This window comes from Ananas comosus, unplaced genomic scaffold, assembly GCF_001540865.1.
Source record: "Ananas comosus cultivar F153 unplaced genomic scaffold, ASM154086v1, whole genome shotgun sequence".
In the NCBI taxonomy this organism is placed as follows: domain Eukaryota; kingdom Viridiplantae; phylum Streptophyta; class Magnoliopsida; order Poales; family Bromeliaceae; genus Ananas; species Ananas comosus.
Genome location: NW_017893345.1, coordinates 26,489 through 50,892, shown reverse-complemented (window position 1 = coordinate 50,892; position 24,404 = coordinate 26,489). Strand labels below are relative to the sequence as shown.

At 41.4% G+C, this 24,404-nt stretch overlaps 1 protein-coding gene across 2 annotated transcripts in view; it reads left to right on the top strand.

Annotated features, from left to right (window-relative positions):
* The window catches only part of LOC109705730 (FK506-binding protein 4-like), a 44,862-nt gene extending 21,595 nt beyond the window's left edge, over nt 1–23,267 (top strand). The window contains exons 2-3 of one of the 2 annotated variants that reach the window (XM_020226510.1): nt 16,465–16,713; nt 23,145–23,267. In XM_020226510.1, coding sequence (XP_020082099.1) covers nt 16,465–16,713; nt 23,145–23,176 — 281 coding nt within the window. In that variant the 3' untranslated portion in view covers nt 23,177–23,267. Of the gene's footprint in view, nt 1–16,464; nt 16,735–23,144 lie in introns of both variants that reach the window. The other variant, XM_020226509.1, reaches the window with a different exon arrangement.
* Nucleotides 23,268–24,404: the final 1,137 nt, after the last annotated feature.

Genomic DNA, 24,404 nt, shown 5'->3' with positions numbered 1-24,404 from the left:
CACTAGGCCCCAAAAATAAGGGTAAGTAACGATAATAATACAAGCAATAAGGAGCATATACATAAACTGCTGAAAGAAAGCATAATTGAAATGCTAGTCTACTGTGTCTCAAATAAGCATGAAGTCATGGTAATGTACATCCAGGCTATCATAGGGTAATATATCCGATGCATACTAATATGTCTCAACATAATAACAAGTAAACTTCACGATGCAATATGTCAATGCATAAGGGTAAAACTGTCCAAACAACCGAGTATACTACGATGCAATAATGAAACCGACAAGTATGCTAAATGTACCAATACTGTATCATAAACGTGTCCCAGTGATCCAACTACCAATCCTATCTAGTAGTGATTATTCATATTCGACACCGTGTCGATTTCCATTTCCAATTAGGGACTTACCCAAGGTAGTCCAGCTTGTGCCGCCTAAGTGCCTGTGGTAGCCCGACATTCCTACTCTTGGAATGTGTCTGTCCCACTCGACCCCGTAGGCTTCTCAATACCGCACGAGCGATCAAAAGTCGCGCAGGCTAACTCCGGAGTGCCGGCTTGTAGGGAGCGACCCTCACAAGCATGTGCGAATGAGCACAAATGGCAAGCAAGCATAGTCCAAGTCTCAAATATCCCATCCTCATGTCTCTAACATGGTATCATAACTAGCATCCCGAAGATCTAGTCTAAGTCACAATGTGAAGTTTCAACAGTTGCTACGCCTAGTGCCCCTTGATGACACTTAGGCAATTTGATGTTCAACACGTTTTCCAAATCCCTCAATGGCCCTATCCACTAGGTTCTCACAAGTCCTGAGCTCAATGCCGCTTGTTGACATTAGCTCTCCAATTCACGTGATATCAAGTTCGACGCCTACAATTGTAGCAATTGTCATCTTTCATGCCCCAATTAAACTTATGTTTAAACGCATGAATCATAGCTCATTTACTCTCTAGAACCATGAAATCAAACCTCATATAGAAGGCTAAATGCAACCAAAGATCAATCAAGCAACTCTCTACTACATAGAGGTCCAAAACTTCATCATATATAACTTATGCATTTTAAGCATTCTAAAACTCATAATAAATACATTTAATATGAAACTGCATGAATTAATTAGTAACAAGGCACTTATCACCAAATATGAGATTTTCTCATATTATGGGCTAGGTCAAACCCACCGACGACAACGAAGCTTTTCGTTTGCTCCAACGGAGGTTTCCACAAGTCTTCCAGCACCCTAGAAGCATCAAAAAGGGTGTCATCCAATCGATACGAAGAGCAATAAGCTCAATCTTTAACCTAGAAGCAAAAGGGCCAAAACTCACCTCAATAGTAGAAATCTCTTCCTATGCTCCAAAAGAGAGCTAGAACCCTTCCAATCTAACCTAGAGGAAGGTTCTAATCCAACCAATTGAGCTTCAAAAGCCCTAAAACGAAAATGCCCAAAATAAACCCTAAAATCCCAAATCTAGGGTTTCATCTCAATGAAACCTTTAAAAACCAAGATTAGAGGAAAGGATCTTGCCACTTACCTCTTAGAAGCCTCAAAACCAGCTCAAAGTCCTCACACTTCAAGTATCTTCCCTCAATCAAACTCCAAATCCAAGTCCCAAGCTCCAACAATGGTGGAAATAGCTCCAAAAGGGAAAAAGAGAGGAAAATCCATCAAAAACTATGCAAAATGGGAATCAAATCCAAAGAGATGGTGTGGGGAGCTCCCTTACCTGGTTCTCCACTCTTCTCAGCCCAGGGGAGAGCCCTAGGGGCGTGGGTGCTGATATAAGAAGCCCACAATCGCAAATAAGCCCCTGCAGAGCAAACAGTGCAAATTCTGCCTCCTTGTACCGGTACACGGGATCTTGTACCGGTACAAGAGCTACGAAAATCCAAACCGAGGCTCGGGTTGCGCTGTTCTGCGGCACTGTACCGGTACAGGCCCGATGGCTGTACCGGTACAACCATCAATCATTGTACCGGTACAAGACCACCCTTGTACCGGTACAAGACCTGCGAAAACGCAAACCCGAGGCTCGGGTTTGCGAGTTCGCGGCTCTGTACCGGTACAAGCACAACCTTGTACCGGTACAAGCCCGCCAGACAGCCAATCCGAGAGCTGACCAAAATCCAAATTTTTGGGTTTTGGTGCAAGGCTTCGTACCGCATTCCTCGGGACACGTGCCATAGGTCGGAACACAGTCAACGACCTTCCAGGAAATCTGGAAAAACTCAGAACACGACCAATCACTCGAACCTCGCAATTTGCAAAGGTCCAGTGCGTTACATCCGCCATACGTCTCAAACATACAAGACGTCTACAATAAAATGGTAAACAAGACAATAATACAAAGAGATCTAGCGATATCAGAGCATATAACATCTAGATTCTATCATAGGAAAAGAGTAAAAGATCTAACATCCACTAACAGTAAACCATGAGGAAAAACAATAACAAATCTAAAGCACCAATGCTAAGAGTAATACATAGGTGGTCTCTATACATGGATACAAAACCTCTTTTTCTTTCTACAAAAAAAAAGAAGAAGAGAGAAAACCACCTGAGCAAAAGTAAATCCTTGCTATCTAGCTACGCGACCCCTTTGTCGCGATCCCATGTCTCCACCGGTGCTGAAGGCTCTGAAATAAAATCATAAAACAGAGGGCGTGAGAACTATTAAATAATAGTTTCCAGTGGACAATTACTGACTTCAGTGTAAAGCACCACTAGGTCCAAAACTAAGCAAGTAAGTATATGTATAAGTGATATGAACAATAAGCAATTAAACATGAAGGTTTATTACAACATGATATCTCTACTTAGTATGAATTTGCATAAATCAGAATGCTACCATAACATAATATGCATAAGTACAACTACTATGATGTCCACGAGTAAATAGTAAGTTGTCATTGTTTACTATTCTAGTCAATGTCCAATAGACATATTATGTCACCACAGTTCCGATCATGTAGGACCTACTCGTGGGTAGTCCGGCCTGCGCCGTGCCTAATGGCCCCGTGGTAGTCAACATCCCCACTATAGGAATGAGCCTCCCCCACGGCATCCCATTTCGGCGCCCAATCCCGCACGGGCGAGTATGTGTCGTGATGACTATCTCCGAAGTGCCGGCTTGTGGGGAGCGACCCTCACAAGCATGTGCGAATGAGCACAATGGCAAGCAAGCGTAAAAGTCCGTTTCAAGTCCCAAGTCATCATGTCTAAAATATGAAATCTAGCAAATGTCTCAATGGCCTATCACTATGTCATCATGTCTAAAACATGAAATATAGTCGATGTCCAGATGGCCTATCACTATGTCTCTATATTGCAGTTTCACAGTTTACTAAGTCGAGTGCCCCTTTATGGCACTTTTGTTCACTAAGTCCGAGCATGAGTGTAATGTTCAGGAGTACATAATTCGAGTCAGTTTCATCATATGAGATATGTTTCCAACTTGCCAAAAAAAATATTTTTCACATGCATGCATATTACACATATTGCTCTATTATATAGAGTTGAATTTTCATGATATATAGCACATGCATTTTAAGTATTCTAAAATTCATAGAAATCCTATCTAGCATGAATATGCATGTATTTCGATGAAACGACAAGTATAAAATACATAGGAGACGTTTCTCCCCTATTTCATGAAGTCAAACCCACCGAAACTCTTGGCCGTCCTTCGTTTGGGTCGACGAAGGTGCCCGCTACTCTCTTAGCACCCTAAAAGTAAGGAAAAGAGAGAGATACGAACGTTACGAACAACCAATTACTCAAACATTAAGCAACTCAAGAAAAAATGGTGAAAACTCACTGAATGCGAAGAAAACTCTCTCGATCTCCAAATGGGAGTTAGAGTCCTTCTAAACCAACCTAAACAAAGGTTCTAAGCCCATCAATTGAGATCAAAAAGCCTCAAATCAAAATTCCCCATTTTAAACCCTAAGTCTCCAATCCTTAGGTTACAACATCAAAAATCCTCTAAAACGTGATCCAAATGGTAGATCATGGTACTAACCTCACAAGATGCTCCAAGCCCAGCTTAGAATCCACTAGGGTTGAAGATTGATCTTCTATCAAGCCCCAATCCTGAAATCCAAGCTTCTCCCATGGTGGAATCCAACAAGAAGCAGGGAAAAGTGAGAAAGTGGAGATCAAAACTTGCTAAAATCCATCAAAAATGGAGAAGAAATCAAGAGGGAGAGTTCTCACCTTGATCTCCACAGGGTAGGGCTCAAAAGAGCTCTCTAAGGGGGCTGGGGTGGTATAAATAGGTTGCAACAATTGTAATTGCACCCTCCAACAAAAAACAGCCCTCACTGCCAAGTGTACTGGTACACGGGAAAGTGTAGCGGTACAAACCCAGTGCACGCGCGAACCCGAGACTCGGGTTGGTAGAAAATCCAATTTGTATCGGTACAACCATCAAGGCGTACCGGTACAAATTCTGTTCCGATACAACCATCAAGGTGTACCGGTACACAGTCGAGCAAAATGCAACCCGAGAGCAGTCTAAATCCTCCACTTTGGTGACCTTAGCGCTACTTTAAAAGCTTCAATTCTCGAGATACGAGCCATAGGTCGGAACACTGTCAACGACCCTTCAGAATATCTGGAAAAACTCGAAACACTGATCAAACACTTGAACCTCGCAATTTGCAAGGGTCCAGTGTGTTACAGAGTAGGTGGGGTGGATAACCACTAACCAAAATTACCTCCCTACCTCTCACCAACTCAAACTAAGGGTACTACATCCTCCTCCACTACAAAAAGTTTCGTCCTCGAAACTTAAAACATACCTCAAACCTGAGCCTCGAACAAGTAGAGATAGGACTCCCGCATCACTATCTCTGGCTCCCAGGTAGCCTCCCGCTCCTCGTGATGACTCCACTGTACTTTTACATAAGGAATGACCCGGTTGCGCAATTCCTTCGTTTCACGAGCCAGAATTCGTACCGATCTTTCCTCATATCGCAAGTCCTCGCTAAGCTCCAACGGAGTGAAGTCGATCACGTGCGAGGGGCCAAACACGTACCTCCTCAATGCCGAGACGTGAAAAACATCATGAATACTGGCCAGTAATGGGGGTAGAGCAATCCTGTAGGCAACTGGTCCAACTCACTCCAATACCTCAAAAGGGCCTACAACGCGTGGACTGAGCTTTCTACGCACTCTGAATCTGCGAATTCTTCGGGACGACGAGACTTTCAGAAACACATGATCTCCTACCTGGAACTCCAAGTCTCGTCTCCTGGTATCGGCGCAGCTCCTCTGTCGACTCTTGGCTGTCAAAAGATGTCGCCGTACAGCTCTAATCTTTTCTTCAGCCTCTACCAAAATATCAGGCCCTAGAGTTTTCCTTTCACCCACATCACTCCAATGCAAAGGGGATCGACACCTGCGTCCATACAACGCCTCAAACGGAGCCATCTGAATGCTCGTTTGATAGCTGTTGTTGTACGCAAATTCAGCCAGTCTCAAATGTCGATGCCACCTTCCTCCAAAGTCCAGGACGCATGCTCTCAGCATGTCCTCCAGAGTCTGAATGGTTCTCTCTGACTGACCATCTATCTGTGGGTGAAACGCTGTGCTGAAATGCAACTGTGTACCCAAGGCTGTCTGAAGACTCCTCCAAAAGTGCGACACAAATCTCGGGTCCCTGTCTGATACGATCGAAATCGGCATACCATGCAGCCTAACAATCTCGTCCAGATATGGCTGCGCGAGTCTCTCCCTGGACTAGGTGGTCTGTACCAATAAGAAGTGAGTAGACTTAGTCAGTCTGTCCACAATCACCCAAATCGCATCGAAACCACCCTGTGCTCTAGGCAACCCCACGACAAAGTCCATCGTGATCTGCTCCCATTTCCACTCGGGCACTGGCAGACTCTGAAGCTTGCCAGCAGGTACCTGATGCTCTGCCTTTACCTGTTGGCAAGTCAAACACTGAGCCACAAATCTGCCAATGTCTCTCTTCATTCCATTCCACCAGAAGTGTGCCTTCAAGTCCTTATACATCTTGGTTCCACCGGGGTGAACCGTATAAGGTGAGTAATGAGCCTATCTCAAAATCTCCTCTCGGATCCCTGAATCCATAGGCACACACAGTCGGTCCCTGTACCGCAGTACTCCTGAACTATCCACAGAAAAAGCCTCTGCCTGTCCCCTCTCCAACTGCTCTCGAATCCTCAACAAGTGAGAGCCTCCACTCTGTTTCTCCCTGATCCTATCCAACAGAGTGGGCTGCAAGACCATAGACATCAGTCTTGAAGTAGACCCAGGGGACACTATCTCGAGTCTCAACCGCTGTAGCTCCTCAATTAACGGCCTCTGCGGAGTAATCGACATGCTCCAGCTTTGCACTGCCTTCCTGCTCAATGCATCTGCCACCACATTCGCCTTGCCGGGGTGATACTGAATACTAATATCATAGTCCTTCAACAACTCCAACCACCGGCGTTGCCTCAGGTTCAACTCTTTTTGGGTGAACAGATACTTGAGACTTTTATGATAAGTGAAAACCTCACAGTGCTCGCCATATAGGTAATGCTGCCACAACTTCAAAGCAAAGACCACCGCGACAAGCTCCAAGTCATGCGTAGGATAATTTTCTCGTAATCCTTCAATTGCCTGAAAGTATAAGCAATTACCCTACCATTCAGCATCAGCACACAGCCCAAACCACTATGTGATGCATCACTGTAAATCACAAATCCTTCTCCCATCACTGAAAGGGCAAGGATAGGAGCTGACATCAACCTCTGTCTCAACTCATCGAAGCTCCTCTAACAATCCTCACATCAGATGAATCTAATCCCCTTTCGAGTCAATCGAGTGAGGGGTGTGGAAAGCTTCGCAAAGCCTTCCACAAACCGACGGTAGTATCCTGCCAGTCCCAGGAAACTCCTCACCTCAGTCACCGTCGTCGGTCTGGGCCAATCTTTAATAGCATCAATCTTCTTTGGGTCCACTACTACTCTAACTACAGAAATCACATGGCCCAAGAAAGCAACCTCTCGCAGCCAGAACTCGCGCTTCGTCAACTTAGCATACAACTTCTTCTCCCTCAGAAGTTGCAGCACAATCCTTAAGTGCTCCTCATGCTCGACATCACTCCGGGAGTATATCAAGATATCATCAATGAATATAACCACAAATCTATCCAAGAACGGCTTGAACACTCTGTTCATCAAATCCATAAATGCGGCAGGGGCATTCGTCAATCCAAAAGGCATCACAGTAAACTCATAATGCCCGTACCGAGTCCGAAAAGCCGTCTTGGGAACATCCTCGGCCCTCACCCTCAACTGGTGGTAACCTGACTGGAGATCAATCTTCGAAAAGATATAAGATCCTTGCAGCTGATCAAACAGATCATCAATGCGCAGCAAAGAATACTTGTTCTTGATAGTCACTTTATTCAACTCCCGATAATCCACACACAACCTAAGTGAACCATCCTTCTTCTTCACGAATAACACAAGCGCTCCCCAAAGCGATACACTGGGTCTCACATACCCCTTATTCATCAGATCCTGAAGCTGCGCCTTCAGCTCTCTCAGCTCTGCCGGTGCCATCCGGTAGGGTGCCTTCGAGATTGGTGCAGTTCCAGGAACTACATCAATCACAAACTCAATCTCTCTATCCGGTGGCATCGTCGTCAACTCCGGGGGGAAAACATCCGAAAACTCTCGGATTATAGGAATATCCTTGAGTCCCGGCACCGCCGTAGGAACCTCTACAACCGTCGCTAGAAAAGCAACACATCCTCTACTCATCAGCTGTCGAGCCGTCGACGACGAAATCTAAGTAGCAAACAACGTACTCTTGCAGCCTCTAAAAGTGAACTTCTCCTGGCCTGGCTTGCGGAACGTCACGATCCTTGCTCCACAATCAATAATAGCATAGTACCGCGCCAACCAATCCATGTCGAGCACCACGTTAAAGTCCTGCAGCTGCCCTAACACCAACAGGTCTGCGGGCATGATCCACGAATCTAACTGCACTGGACACGACCAACAACAATCCACCACCTACAAAGTATAGTAGGGAACCTGCACCTCTCGTGTATGCAATGATGGCCCTACCTCTAGACCATGTAACAATGCAAATGCTAGGCTAACAAAAGAATGCAATTCACCGGTATCGAAAAAAGTACGAGCTCTAATGCCAAAAATCAAAATGATACCTGCCACCACTCGATCGGCTGATGTAGAGTCCTCCACCTGAGCTGCGTAGACTTTACCACTCGGAGCCCCCTGTCGCCGCTCACCCTTACGCGACACAGACGCTCTGTCCTCCTGGCGGTAACTCGGCGGTGCCCCGTAAGACTGCTGAGGTACCGGCTGTGCTGATGCTGACAATGGTGCTGGTGATGCTGCTCGGGGACAGGCTGCCCTCATATGCCCTGGCTGTCCACATCCATAGCATCGGCCTTCTCGCTGCTCATATTGTCGAGGCCAGTGTGGTCCTCCACAAATCACACACTGCGGCGACCCCTGCGACTGCCTCTGCTGACGAGGTCCCCCAGAATGCTGACGCCCCGAAGAGCCACGACCCTAAGAGCGTGATCGCGGAGGTCTGGGCGGACGCCTGCTTCTCAACTGTCCCCCGTCGTCTGCTGCCGGGCGCTTCCTATCCTGACTCTGTCCCTGTAACTGAGTCTGCTCACGGATCGAAGCGTCACCTCTCTCCACCCAAAAAGCCTGCTCCATAGACGCGTCCAAGGTCCTCAACCTCTGCGCTTGAACTAACCAGAAAATCTCTTGCCTCAATCCTTGTTCAAAAAGATAAACCCTGTGCGCCTCATCCCTGGCCACAAATGGAACACAGTTCAGGAGTCGAGTAAACTCACGGATATACTCCTTAACTGGTCGATCCCCTCGCTGAAGCCTCCTTAGATCCTCCTCTATATTCTGCTTTACACTGTTGGGAAAATACATCCTATACAGCATGCCACAGAACTCATCCCATCGCATCTGCGACGCCACCAAACTGTAGTCTCGCTTCACCATCTTCCACCAAGCATGGGCGTCACCAGCCAAACAATGAACTCCCAGGTGTACCTGCTCCCACTCAGGAATGAACAGATCCTCAAACAGCTTCTCCATCGCACTGATCCAGCCCTCGACAACCTAAGCCTCAGTGCAACTACCATCGTAGGTCGGTGGATCGAAACGACGGAAGCGAGCAAGTCACTCAGCCATCCGCTTCTGCTCAGCCTCAGTCAGCTGCGGTGCCTCACCAAAAGCTGCAACTGGCACTAGGGGAACTGCCGCTGGTGGGGGTACTGCTGTAGCTGGTGTTGCCACTGGAGTAGTCGGGGGTAGAACTGGCTTCTCTGGTGCTGTGCTCTGCGGGGGAGCTAATCTCTCACACATCCTCTGTAACAATGCCCCCTGCTGCCTCGTCAACTAGGTCAAGGCAGCCAACTGCTCCCTCAGATCAGGGAGTGCGCTCGCCTCTGGTCGTGCACTCGGCTCTGCCTGCTCAGGCATCACAGGAGGTGCGGCACGATCCCGCGTCGACGGTCGGCCTCGATTTTGATACATAGCTGCAAAGAAAGGAAATAAGGGTCAGATACAAAACAAAAACACTCTCGACCCAATCAAGCGAAAGTCTAGAAGGCGGCCTCTGTTTCTCCTCAAAATTATGTCGTCTGCAGCCAACATAATTTTTCTGGACCGAAACAGGCACTCCTTCAATCACTCACTCCACTATAGGAGGAGTTAGAACTATTTAATCATTGATTTTCACGATAAATCACGCCTCTCGCGTCTTGCCCTCCTAAGGTTTGCCAAACTTAGGGTTCCTAGGTCCCAACGACATAATACTAAGCTCTGATACCAACTTAATCTGTCACGCTCCGGATTACTCGTTTTTCCGGACGCGCCGACAAATCCGCCGTATATAAAAGAATTTTCTCTATATACGAAGCCATAGCTGTACCTGTAATCACACAATACTACAACCAGTAGTATAGAGCTACTAGAAGAAATGAAAAAATAAAAATAAAAAACAGAAGTTCACTATACATATATCAAATCCAAGTGTACAAGATACTAGCCCAGCGAGATACAACAAAAGTATGTATAAGAACTCAAAAACTACAACTACCTGTAGCTGGTACTCCTCTAGTTCAGCAACTCGTCAGGAAAGGCTCTAACTCGCAACGCACTTTCCACGATAAGACTCAGTAGCAGCAGCAGCCGAAGAAGAAGGCTCTGCAAAAGATTCCAACAACTGGGCGTGAGAACTACTGCAAAAAGAAGTAGTCCTCAGTCGGTACCGCTACTGACCTCAACGGCTCACCCACTAAGTCCACAGATGCAAGCAAGGATAGTAAAGAGAGCTGGAATAAATCTATAGCTATATGCACCTATACTATCTCAATCCAGCACTAACTATCTGTAGAAAAAGTAAATCCTGACCCAATCTCACTAGGGACTGTGAACACACCCGTCCCGCATGTCGAAGCTACACTAACAGCCACCAAACAAGGTCGTCAGTGGAGAGCAAGTCTAACCAGGACAAAACGACACCAACGCAAAAGTACAAAGCTCGACTCTAGAGTGGCACTCATGGGTGCTACCCAATCGAGTATGCAAGCGTGTCTCTGTCGAGCTCAATCAGGCTCTCACAGGCTATAGTCAAGTAAACAGGGTCTAACAACTAAACTCACGTGCTCTCGGCACAATCTGATTCAAAAACAGCAATCTGGGTCCACCGTCAACCTCAACGGCACCCGACAATCCGGAACAGTCTAAACACTGCTGTAAAAATACACTCGGCATCTCAGCATGAGCGTAAATATATTTTACACTATTCTGGGTATTCACTACCCACAAACTGCGGCAATACAAACAAACTACAGTTTCTAGAGCTAAATCTGGTAGTTTGAACAAATGACGGTGTAGAATCGTTAGTTTCCTCCTAAGTCAAATCCAAGTCCAACATGCATACTTTAGCTAATATTCTAAGCTCCAATTCAGGTTCAAAAGCATGCAAAACCAATAATCAAGCTAATCAACATGCTAAACGAAGCTAAAAACACATGCTGTCAACACATAGAATTAGGAGGAAATCCGTAGAATCCGGTTAGCATAATATTAATCCACCTCGAAAAGCTCGTCCAACTACGGCGAGAAGTCGAAAGGAGAGGAAATCACGCGCTCGCCCGGCCTCCAACGACGCAACCGCGATGCACGCACACTCAAACGGCCCTCCGAATCGACGTCGAAAATTTTCCGAACTCGAGCCACGGCTTCCACCAAGCTACGCTTAAATTAGAGAGAAAGAGAAATATGAGATAATTAATCTCTCAAGTGCATACTATATAGGGGGGGTAGGTGGGGTGGATAACCACCAACCAAAATTATCTCCCTACCCCTCACCAACTCAAACCAATGGTACTATAGTAAATCATATTTCTGAATTAATATGATGTACAAATTTATGATCAATTTGTAAAAAATTATCTCAAATAAGAACGAACGGTAATGATCAATTTATTAAAAAAAAATATTTATACCCATATATAAATTCAATTCTAGGAATAGTTATGATCAATCGGTTAAAAATATTTGAAATAAAAATGAACGGTTATGATCAATCTGTATAAAAATAGCACTTTTATCCATCTATTTTATATTAAAATTTAAATTTGAGTTTAAATCATTAATTAAATTAAATTTTTTATTTTTGATATCAAAATTGAATTAATAATTAAAAAATTTTAATTATATAATGGATCAAAATTAAATTTTAAATTTTGAAATAAATGTCAATTAAATTTTGATGCTTTTAGTTTAAAACACTTACTTAAATCTTAGATTTTTTAGAAATTAAAAAATATATAAAAATATTTAATGCATATGAAAAAAATAATATAGGATATTGTAGATATTTTCTAATAAAATATTGTTAAGGATTTTCTAGGTTGGCGGATTTCGTAAAGTCGAATGGAGTCTTGAAGAGTTGATTGTGGTAGTTTGAAGAGAAGATTCAATTTGAAGAGCAAAGACTCATTTGGAAAGCTTGGCACCTCACGTATGAAGAATAGATCATTTGTGGTGAATTTATCTAATTACAATAAGTTCAGAAGACTTAGATTAAACACTTAAACTGAACTTTTCAGTGTTCTGGGACCGGTCCCAGAGTTGAGAGACCAGTCCCCGAGGGTCCTTCCTGCGTGGGATGTTGAGGCAACCGGTCTCTGGAAAGAGAGACCGGTTCCCTAACATGGGATTTTCTGTCACGCAGCGAGGGACCGGTCTCTGGCATGAGAGACCGGTTCCCGAACGTTGTGTTTTCTGTCACGCAGCGAAGGACCGGTCTCTCACTCGAGGGACCGGTCTCCCAAAGACCGGTCTCCTCGAGAGGACCGGTCCCTGAGGACGACACCAGTTTTTAAAATAGACTTTTTGCAATCCTAGTCTACTTCTAAGTCTTCTAAACCTATAAATAAGCCATGGGGGTCATCATATGGGTTAAGGCTTTGAATTTCTACTGTTCTAAAACCCTAGAAACTTGTTTTCACATTCTTATGATTTTATTCATATAACAAGTTTCATATAATCAACGATCGACTTGATTCTTCAATTTTAACTCGAGATATTCTTCGAGAATCGAGTAGATGTTTGATTAGAAGGTGAACCCTCATTGCTTATGGTATTCTAAGTNCTCCCAAATAATCCAACTTTTTTTTTTTTTTTCTTCTATGCTTCTTAGACTTACTGTAGTGGCCGCAGCATATTGTAACTTTCTCAAGCGAAAGAAAATATATTTTTTTATTTTTTCTCTTTTTTTTGTCTTTTCCTTTTCTGTTTTTCTGTTTTTTTGTTCCTACTATCGGCGTCCTTTTTCGCTACTATGCTTCCTTCCTCGCGCTCTGTTGAAGCTGCCACCCCGACCCTAATATGCTCTCCCTCTCTATCGTTCTCAAATCATGCAGTACCCTCGTCATTGTCGCCACTGCTGCACACCGTCATGTCCTCTGCCGCAGCATCACCTCTGTGATTTGTATCATATCCGAGCGACTGAGCCTGTGATTTGTATCATATCCGAGCGACTCAGCATCACCTTTGTGATTGAAATTAAATCGTACTATAAAAAATAAAAATTGTAATGTTTGATATTAAATTGCAAGTTGTACTATTTGACATTATTTGTGCAACTTTTCAAATAGTATGGTTTTCATTTTTTGTAGTACAACTTAATTTTAAATAATGTCAAATAATATAATTTAATTTTAGACAGTACAATTTAGTTTTAAATAGTATAACTTACTCCCAAATAATCCAACTTTTTTTTTTTTTTTCTTCTATGCTTCTTAGACTTACTGTAGTGGCCGCAGCATATTGTAACTTTCTCAAGCGAAAGAAAATATATTTTTTTATTTTTTCTCTTTTTTTTGTCTTTTCCTTTTCTGTTTTTCTGTTTTTTTGTTCCTACTATCGGCGTCCTTTTTCGCTACTATGCTTCCTTCCTCGCGCTCTGTTGAAGCTGCCACCCCGACCCTAATATGCTCTCCCTCTCTATCGTTCTCAAATCATGCAGTACCCTCGTCATTGTCGCCACTGCTGCACACCGTCATGTCCTCTGCCGCAGCATCACCTCTGTGATTTGTATCATATCCGAGCGACTGAGCCTGTGATTTGTATCATATCCGAGCGACTCAGCATCACCTTTGTGATTGAAATTAAATCGTACTATAAAAAATAAAAATTGTAATGTTTGATATTAAATTGCAAGTTGTACTATTTGACATTATTTGTGCAACTTTTCAAATAGTATGGTTTTCATTTTTTGTAGTACAACTTAATTTTAAATAATGTCAAATAATATAATTTAATTTTAGACAGTACAATTTAGTTTTAAATAGTATAACTTACTCCCAAATAATCCAACTTTTTTTTTTTTTTTCTTCTATGCTTCTTAGACTTACTGTAGTGGCCGCAGCATATTGTAACTTTCTCAAGCGAAAGAAAATATATTTTTTTATTTTTTCTCTTTTTTTTGTCTTTTCCTTTTCTGTTTTTCTGTTTTTTTGTTCCTACTATCGGCGTCCTTTTTCGCTACTATGCTTCCTTCCTCGCGCTCTGTTGAAGCTGCCACCCCGACCCTAATATGCTCTCCCTCTCTATCGTTCTCAAATCATGCAGTACCCTCGTCATTGTCGCCACTGCTGCACACCGTCATGTCCTCTGCCGCAGCATCACCTCTGTGATTTGTATCATATCCGAGCGACTGAGCCTGTGATTTGTATCATATCCGAGCGACTCAGCATCACCTTTGTGATTGAAATTAAATCGTACTATAAAAAATAAAAATTGTAATGTTTGATATTAAATTGCAAGTTGTACTATTTGACATTATTTGTGCAACTTTTCAAATAGTATGGTTTTCATTTTTTGTAGTACAACTTAATTTTAAATAATGTCAAATAATATAATTTAATTTTAGACAGTACAATTTAGTTTTAAATAGTATAACTTACTCCCAAATAATCCAACTTTTTTTTTTTTTTTCTTCTATGCTTCTTAGACTTACTGTAGTGGCCGCAGCATATTGTAACTTTCTCAAGCGAAAGAAAATATATTTTTTTATTTTTTCTTTTTTTTTTGTCTTTTCCTTTTCTGTTTTTCTTTTTTTTGTTCCTACTATCGGCGTCCTTTTTCGCTACTATGCTTCCTTCCTCGCGCTCTGTTGAAGCTGCCACCCCGACCCTAATATGCTCTCCCTCTCTATCGTTCTCAAATCATGCAGTACCCTCGTCATTGTCGCCACTGCTGCACACCGTCATGTCCTCTGCCGCAGCATCACCTCTGTGATTTGTATCATATCCGAGCGACTGAGCCTGTGATTTGTATCATATCCGAGCGACTCAGCATCACCTTTGTGATTGAAATTAAATCGTACTATAAAAAATAAAAATTGTAATGTTTGATATTAAATTGCAAGTTGTACTATTTGACATTATTTGTGCAACTTTTCAAATAGTATGGTTTTCATTTTTTGTAGTACAACTTAATTTTAAATAATGTCAAATAATATAATTTAATTTTAGACAGTACAATTTAGTTTTAAATAGTATAACTTACTCCCAAATAATCCAACTTTTTTTTTTTTTTTTCTTCTATGCTTCTTAGACTTACTGTAGTGGCCGCAGCATATTGTAACTTTCTCAAGCGAAAGAAAATATATTTTTTTATTTTAATATATCATCACATTTTTTAAAATTATTTTTCTTCCGATTAAACGCATTCTTAAATGCTTCCAATATTAAAACGTTTCATCCGAAAAATTAAAAAAATAAAACCTCTACTCCAGACTTAAAAATCATTTAACTGTTTTAATAAGAATAAGAAGAAAAGAGAGAGGAAAAAGGAAAACCAAGCTAAAAAAGAGAGAAACAAAAGGAAGAGGAGAAGGAGGAGGTCGCGAGGGTACAACTGTGATCGAGAAGAGAGGATGAAATGGGTGTGAAATGGCTGCGATTTTTGCCATTGTGCCCGAGTCAGCGAGTCTATACCATGGCTAGTGTCTCCACTACGACGCCGTCTCCTGTACTGCCACACGTCGTTACCGCAGTTACTGCTCCTATGGCGTACTAAACTCTTGCTATCTCTCCCTCTCGCATAATCCCAGCCCCACCGTCGAAGTTGTCTCGCGCTCCTTCCTTCGTATCATCGCTTTTTCCTGCGGCTATCATCCTTGTTTTTTTGTCTTTTTGTCTTTTCCTTTTCTGTTTTTTTTCTCTTNATGACTCGTCTTCGAGTGAGTCATCTTCAAGTGATGAGGATGTTAACGCTACGGCACTTATTGCACATGACTCTTTTATGTGTTTAGCATCTACAGATTCTATCTCTATGACGTCTATGCAAGAAAAATCTACGTCGGAGAATTCATCGGATGAAGAATCGGATGAAGATGATATGGTTGCCGCATATCATCAATTGGTTGTCGAGTCAAAGAAGATGGCCAAGCACAATAAAAAATTGCTGCGAAGATTGCTCGAATTGGAAGAAGAGAACACGAAACTAGAGTCGCTAACCAAGAGTCTCGAGCATGAAAAAGATGGTTTGACTAAGTCTTATGACTCTTTATTTGAGAAGTGCACATTGCTTGAAAAGGAAAAGGAGTCTCATGTTGAAAACATCAATTTTCTTACCAAGCAATACTCGGAAGCTAGAGAAGCAAATATGGAATTCACCAAGACGATTATTCAACTTAAATCGGATTTAAATCAATTCTCGTCTGGCTCTAGCAAACTTGATAAGATGCTTGGACTTGGTCAAACAAATAAACTTGTACTTGGATACGAACGGACGTATATTGATCAAGCAATGAAGAAAGATGACGAACATTCTACAAAAGCGGTTCCTAAGCTTTATGGTAAGTTTATCCCTCCGAAAAACTCATTTGCTAACAAAATTTGTCATCTTTGTGGTGTTTTAGGTCATGTGAAAAGGGTTTGCAAACAAAAGGCTAAGAGCCCCACTATACCCTTGGATCGGAAGGCACAATGGAAATCAAAGAAGGATGATCCTAAGAACAAACAAACATGGAAACCAAAGAAGGAAGATCCAAAGACAAATGCAAAGCAAACTTGGAAACGGAAGAAGGATGATCCTAAGAAGAAAATTGCTCAAATCGTCGACAAGCAACATATTTCGCAATCAAGTCGGCCAACGCAACCCAAAACACGTAAGGTTTGGGTGCGCGAAGGTGAACTCTTTCCTTGCCTTATCATTCACACCTCGCTTCATGCTTACGATAACACTTCTTGGTATCTGGATAGTGGTTGTTCACGTCATATGACCGGTGATAAAAATTGGTTTACTTCTTTAAATAAAATCTCCGGTGGACTTGTTGTTTTTGGAGATGGTTGGTCATCGAAAATTATTGGAAAATGAACTGCCACTATCTCAGATGGTCCTACATTGAATGATATTTTTTATGTTGAGGAGCTTAAATCAAATCTCGTAAGCATAAGCCAATTGTGTGATGATGGGTATTCTGTGAAATTTTCTGATAAAGAATGCAATGTGACTCGTGATGATTCTATTTTCTTAAAAGGTGTAAAATCTGAGAATAACTGTTATGTAGTTCCTAGTTCTTCAACTGAATATTGTAACCTAGCGACATTAGAGACTGAAACTTTATGGCATGAATGACTAGGTCACATGAACTTTAAGAAACTATCTAAAATAACTAAGAAGGAGGTTGTTAGAGGTGTACCTAAGATAGACTTCAAAGAGAACACTGTGTGTGGGGGTTGTCAATTGGGGAAACAAACTAGATCCGCACATAAGAATTTGAACCACTTAGAGACATTTAAACCGTTAGAGTTACTTCACATGGACTTGATGGGACCATCAAGTATTCAAAGTTTGGGTGGAAAATGTTATATCCTGCTTATTGTTGATGATTTTACTCGATTTGTATGGAGTGCTTTCTTACGTGAAAAGGCTGATACTTTTGATTCTTTTTCTGAGATTTATTTTCGTCTTATGAATGAGCGTAACGATAAAATTGTACGTATTCGAAGTGATCAAGGGGGAGAATTCATAAATTCAAAATTTGTTGATTTTTGTGTTTCAAATGGCATAAAATATGAATTCTTGGCTCTTTATACACCCGAACAAAACGGAGTGGTAGAACGCAAAAATCGGGTTGTACAAGAGATGGCACGTGTTATGCTTCATAGTAAGAAAATTGCTTCGCATTTTTGGGCTGAAGCGGTTAACACGGCCGTCTATATTATCAATCGGATTTATGTGCGTTCGAGTACCTTGAATACTCCGTATGAACTTTGGCTTGGTAGGAAACCTAATATTAAATACTTTCGTGTCTTTGGGAGTAAGTGTTTTATTCTTCGGGATTGTGAAAATCTTGGAAAATTTGACTCCCGAAGTGACAAGGGGATCTTTCTCGGTTATTCTACTACAAGTCGTGCTTATCGTGCGTACAATTTACGAACTAAGACGGTGATAGAATCTATCAATATAAAAGTAGATGAAGCTTCTTCTGTAAGTTCTTCGGTGAATGGTTCTCCTAATGCGTTGATGAATGATGATGATAATGATTCTCTATTTGTATTGCCTGTGAATGATGATGTTTCTACATTTGATAATCCCATTGCATCTTCTGAAAATGTTGCATCAAATGAGTCATCTGAGCCTCAAAGCATCTCATCTGAAATACCTAGTACATCATCTGAGACTGCACCCCTGAGAGAGTCAAGAGATCACCCTTTATCGAATGTCATTGGAGATCCAAGTGTTGGTGTGCGAAGTAGAAGTCAACTTCAATGTGAATTTGCATGTTATGTTTCTCTAATTGAGCCAAAGAATATTGACGAAGCTCTTCTTGATGAATATTGGATAAATGCCATGCAAGAAGAACTTGGCCAATTCACCCGCAATGATATATGGGAATTAGTGCCATGCCCTGAGCAACAAAATGTTATTGGTACTAAATGGATTTTTAAAAATAAGAAAACTGAGGATGGTACAATTGTTCGAAATAAAGCTAGACTTGTTGCTCAAGGTTATTCACAAATTGAGGGGATTGATTTTGATGAAACCTTCACCCCGGTTGCCCGTCTCGAATCTATTCGTATTTTGTTCGTGATAGCTTGTCATTTTAAAATTACTCTTTATCAAATGGATGCTAAAAGTGCATTTTTGAATAGTTTTCTAAAAGAGGAAGTTTATGTGGAACAACCAAAGGGTTTTTTAGATTCTAAATTTCCAAATTATGTTTTTCGTCTTAAAAAGGCACTTTATGGACTCAAACAAGCACCGCGAGCATGGTATGAACGATTAACAAAATATCTTTTAGAAAAGGGATACAACCGAGGGGGAGCGGATAGAACTCTTTTTGTAAAACACACTAAAAATGACTTTGTAGTGGCACAAATTTATGTGGATGACATTGTCTTTGGAGCAACTAAAGATACAGTTGCCACTGAATTTGCAAAGTTGATGACTAGTGAGTTCGAGATGTCTATGATGGGTGAGCTTTCATATTTCCTTGGTCTTCAAGTTAAACAATCAAAGGAAGGAATTCATTTGTCTCAAACTAAGTACGCAAAGGAATTGGTTAAGAAATTCGGTTTGGATGGAGCAAAGAACTTTGATACACCAATGGGAACAAGTAATAAAGGACTTGGAGTGAATGTTGAAGAACAAAGTGTGGATGAGAAACAGTACAAAAGTATGATCGGCAGTTTACTGTATTTGACCGCAAGTAGACCGGATATTGCTTTTAGTGTGGGAATTTGTGCTCGCTATCAAGCTAATCCGAAGGAAGTTCATTTGAAAGCGGTTAAGAGAATCATACGATATGTTAAAGGTACAACCGCTTATGGTCTATGGTATCCGATGGGGACGTCTTTGGACCTAATCGGCTACTCGGATGCGGATTGGGTCGGTTCTGCAGATGATCGAAAAAGCATCAGTGGAGCATGCTTTTATATAGGCCACTGTCTGGTTGCGTGGCATAGTAAAAAACAAAACTGTATTGCACTCTCCACTGCTGAGGCAGAATACATTGCGGCCGGTAGTTGCTCTACACAGTTACTATGGATGAAAAGCTTATTGAGTGATTATCGGATCTCCTCCACCACTTTTACAATTCTATGTGACAACACGAGTGCTATTAATATTTCAAAAAACCCTGTTTTACATTCACGAACAAAGCATATTGAACTAAGATATCACTTTTTAAGAGAATTGGTTGAATTAAACGTTCTTCAACTTGAATATATTTCAACTGAAAATCAACTCGCGGATATTTTAACTAAGCCTTTGGATCAAGAACGTTTTCTACATTTAAGAAAGGCTATTGGTATGAATCCTTCAATCTAGATACATTCTATTGGGCCATAGATCATGCGCATATTCCATTTTGTTTCTGTGCATGTTTTTGGTTTTTCCTGATTATTTTTGAGAGATGATTGATCTTCATGGATGGTGTCGCTGTGAATTTCATGATTTTGTTAGCTCTATCATATGACTTTAATTGTTTCATATTATGTTTTGATTGATCACTGTCAATGTTATTCTCTATTGTCATAATTTTTGAACGACTAAATCATTGAAATTCTGTTTTTGTATACTGAATTAAATTCAACACCTCATGCTTCGAACTTTGATTGTTGCAATCGGTTTGTTTGATTATTAGCTATGAGATGAATAACTATTTCTCTGTTTTTGAAATTGAGATAATATTTTTGGCTTGAGGGTTGCACTAATTTTGGAGGAGTCTTTCCAGTTATGAAAATTTTTTAAATTCAAAAGATGTGGAAAGAGTTACATCCCTGCTGGGAGTGTGAAAACTACCACCACATGGAGGAAAGAGCTACCACCCCGGTCGTCCGGTTAGTGTGTGCAGCTACCACATGATGATCAAAGTATCTCTATAAGCTAAAAGGCAATAAAGAATAAATAAATATGAGATGTTGTGGAGATAGTAAAATTCTAATAATATGTTTAATACATCTCCTAGGCGATATAAGGTGGTTTGTCAAAAGATGCTCAAAGAGCCACTCCTCTCTCGAATAATGTGCATAACTCAAATTGAGGGTATTATTTTAATTTCACGATTATGAGATTTATTTATTCAATTTTTTAACAAATATGATGATAAAACGATACAATTAATTCCTAGATCTTGCATGATGTGTGGAATTTTATTCGATACTTATTAAGAATTTTATTTGCTTCTCGGATCAACAATTTTTGACAAATTGAATGACTTTGAAATTGATTTTTTCAAAATTTATTTATTGGAAGTCATTGGGGATGGAAATTGAGTATTTTTGGTGTTGGACATTTTGAGGATATTATATAAAATTTTTGAAAAATTTTGAACCTAAATTAATTTTTTGGGTTTTGGCTCTGGGATCGGTCCCAGCCTTGGAGAGACCGGTCCCTCCGCCCAAACCGATATAAGGGTTTTGCGGTTTGTTTTCTTTTACTTTACCAAATCTCATCAAACTTCTCTCCCGAGCTTCTAACTTCCCCAGGGTGATTTTCTTCCTTTTTCTGTGGATTTACAAGTGTTTTTGGTAAGAGTTTCGGATTTTATTTCTTTGTTGCCTTATAATCCGAAATTGTGCTTTATTTTCAGATTTTTGGGGTTTGATCTCATAATGTTGTTGGATCTCTCCATTTTTGCCCTGTTCTTACCTCTAAACATGTTATTCAGGATTTTTTTGCAATTGTTTAGTTGATTTTACTAAGTCTTCACCATCAAAACCTTAATTTTTCAATTTTTTTCGAAAAAATGTGATTTTACTGATTTTTGTTGCATAATTTGTCCATGATTTTCATGATTATGTGGCCCTAGGATTATCTAGCATATTACATATGAACTTGCTAAAGTTTTTGGAATAAAAAACAATTGTTTTTATGTTCAATATGTATAAATCATTGTGTTTAACATGGGCTTCTTAGATATTGTACTCGTGGCTACTTGTTATTGTGGTTCTTATGGCCGGTGGTGGTCGCGGCAGCAAACGTCAATGGTCTTGGACTAAGCGACCTGTTGAGCATCACCCGGAGGACGAGGGGAGCGAGTATGCTCCGGGCGAAGAATCTGAGTCTGATGAGCGCGATTGGGAGGCACTTACTCCTGAAGTGCTTTCGAAGAAGAAGGGTAAAGCTCTCGCAATCACTGAAAAGGACAAAGAGAAAGGAAAAGGAAAAGAAAAAGGGAAAGGAAGAGGTGCTGAAAAGGGAAAAGGCAAAGCCGCAGATCAAGGGGCTGATACAGGAGGTCGGAGGAAGTCAGGTGGTGTCGACATTAGAGAGCCAGTTTCTGAGCTTCTGCGATATTCTGTTCAGGACGTTGATTCCCGCCGACGATCTATGTACTCCTCAAAGCACTGCATTGGTGAACGTGATGTAAGCGTCGCAAATATCATTGAGCGTGTATCGGAATTTCAAGATTTATTTGAACATGGTAATTTGCATGAGATTTGCAATTTTTCAGAGCAAACAGGTTTCTGCCTAGAGCTTATTAGAGAATTCTATATGCGGGCGGGACATTTGAGTGACTCTGACGGCGGCCCGTACATGTTCACCACTTCGGTACGTGGCGTCGAGTTGACTATCACGCCCGATACGATAGCATCTGTACTGGGGATGGATGCTCGTACTGAGGGAGTTGAGTATCTGCAGGCCGGTTTTGACTCACTTCGGGATTGGAATCGTATTGTGAATACTATTTGCATGCCGGGTACAGAATCAAACGGGATTATGGTATTGTCTAAGGATTTCAAGATGGAGTACAGGTTTTTGAACTTCGTGGTTTGCTATAACATTTTGCACCTTGCAAACACGAAGATTTTGAGATAGGATCGTATCCTCTACATGTATTTGTTGGGTAAGCCGGATATTGTTAAGGCAAAGAATATCAATTTGAACATCCCGTTTCTAATTTGGCGGAGAATGGCAAAGGATATTAAGACTTCAGGTTAGAATGAGCGGTTGCCTTTCCCGTTGATTATCATGAGGATTCTGCGACTTTATGAGGTGGATACGCATTGTACATCCTATGAGCATAGTCTGGGACGGATAAGTGGGCCGACGTTTGTGAAGTCGTATGTGCAGCTTTGATGTCCGTCTCAGCGACCTTCTCCACCTCCTGCTGCTCCTACTTCCTCACGTCCTTCTGTGGAGATTTCTGACTGTGTGTTGCGAGCAGCAGCGTTTATCTGAGGAGCTGAGGAAGATGTCTGAGGAACAAGCTGTGATAAAAAAAGATGTGAGCAACATCAAACGGTTGATGCAAGCAATTTTCGACAAGTTAGGTTGTTGCAGTGCGGATTTACCTCCGGGTGGTGACTCGGACTAGGTTTTGCGGAGTTCCTCCTTGTGTCATTTTGGCGCTTTCTGACAAAAAGAGGGAGATGCTCGTGATGACTGACTATGATGCTGCTCATGATGATGATGCTTCATTTTTGTTTGGTGCTTAGTTATGTAAATTTAGATGCGAACTATGACTGTTGATTCGTCTTGATTCTTTGTTTGGTATTTTGATGATGACTGACTATGACGTTTATGTTTGATCTTTTGATATGATAAGTATTCTTGAATCTTGATTGTGTTTTAAGAATGTTTTTGCAGGAATATTCAAGACTTCAAGACTCCATGTTTAAGTTATAGAGTTTGTATTAGGAATGTGTGAAAAGTGTAATTTTTCTTTTATTGGATCGATCATGCAGGAGGTTGTCGTTTTGTGATTGCAATGATATTCTTTTTATTGTTTCTGAGTTGTGTACGAGCATTGTAATATGTTTTGTCACGAAATCGCCAAAGGGGGAGATTGTTAAGGATTTTCTAGGTTGGCGGATTTCGTAAAATCGAATGGAGTCTTGAAGAGTTGATCGCGGTAGTTTGAAGAGAAGATTCAATTTGAAGAGCAAAGACTCATTTGGAAAGCTTGGCACCTCAGGTATGAAGAATAGATCATTTGTGGTGAATTTATCTAATTACAATAAGTTCAGAAGACTTAGATTGCTTTAAAACACTTAAACTGAACTTTCAGTGTTCTGGGACTGGTCCCAGAGTTGAGAGATCGATCCCCAAGGGTCCTCACTGCGTGGGATGTTGAGGCAACCGGTCTCTGGAAAGAGAGACCGATTCCCGAACATGGGATTTTCTGTCACGCAGCGAGGGACCGGTCTCTGGCATGAGAGACCGGTTCCCAAACGTTGTGTTTTCTGTCACGCAGCGAGGGACCGGTCTCTCACTCGAGGGACCGGTCTCCCAAAGACCGGTCTCCTCGAGAGGACCGGTCCTTGAGGACGACACCAGTTTTTAAAATAGACTTTTTGCAATCCTAGTCTACTTCTAAGTCTTCAAAACCTATAAATAAGCCATGGGGGTCATCATATGGGTTAAGGCTTTGAATTTCTACTGTTCTAAAACCCTAGAAACTTGTTTTCACATTCTTATAATTTTATTCATATAACAAGTTTCATATAATCAACGATCGACTTGATTCTTCAATTTTAACTCGAGATATTCTTCGAGAATCAAGTAGATGTTTGATTAGAAGGTGAACCCTCATTGCTTATGGTATTCTAAGTGTTAATCACCACAAATCATCGATTATACAAGCTCCGGAAGGAGGTTCGGCACGTGGATCTCGCGTTAAGCTAAGGATTCGGTGGACGCTTCGAGGAGTTGAGGCGTTGACGCAGCAAGGAGTTGCGGCGATGTCGATTGGAGGATTCCTATCGATCGAGGACCGGCGAAGACCATCAACAACGGGAATTCGGTAAATTGAGTTATGTATTTTGGTTAAATCACTTGTACTCAAGTTTTCTTAGTGGATTTTCTTCGCGTGATCGGTCCCGTGGATTTTTCACTGCGGATTGGAGT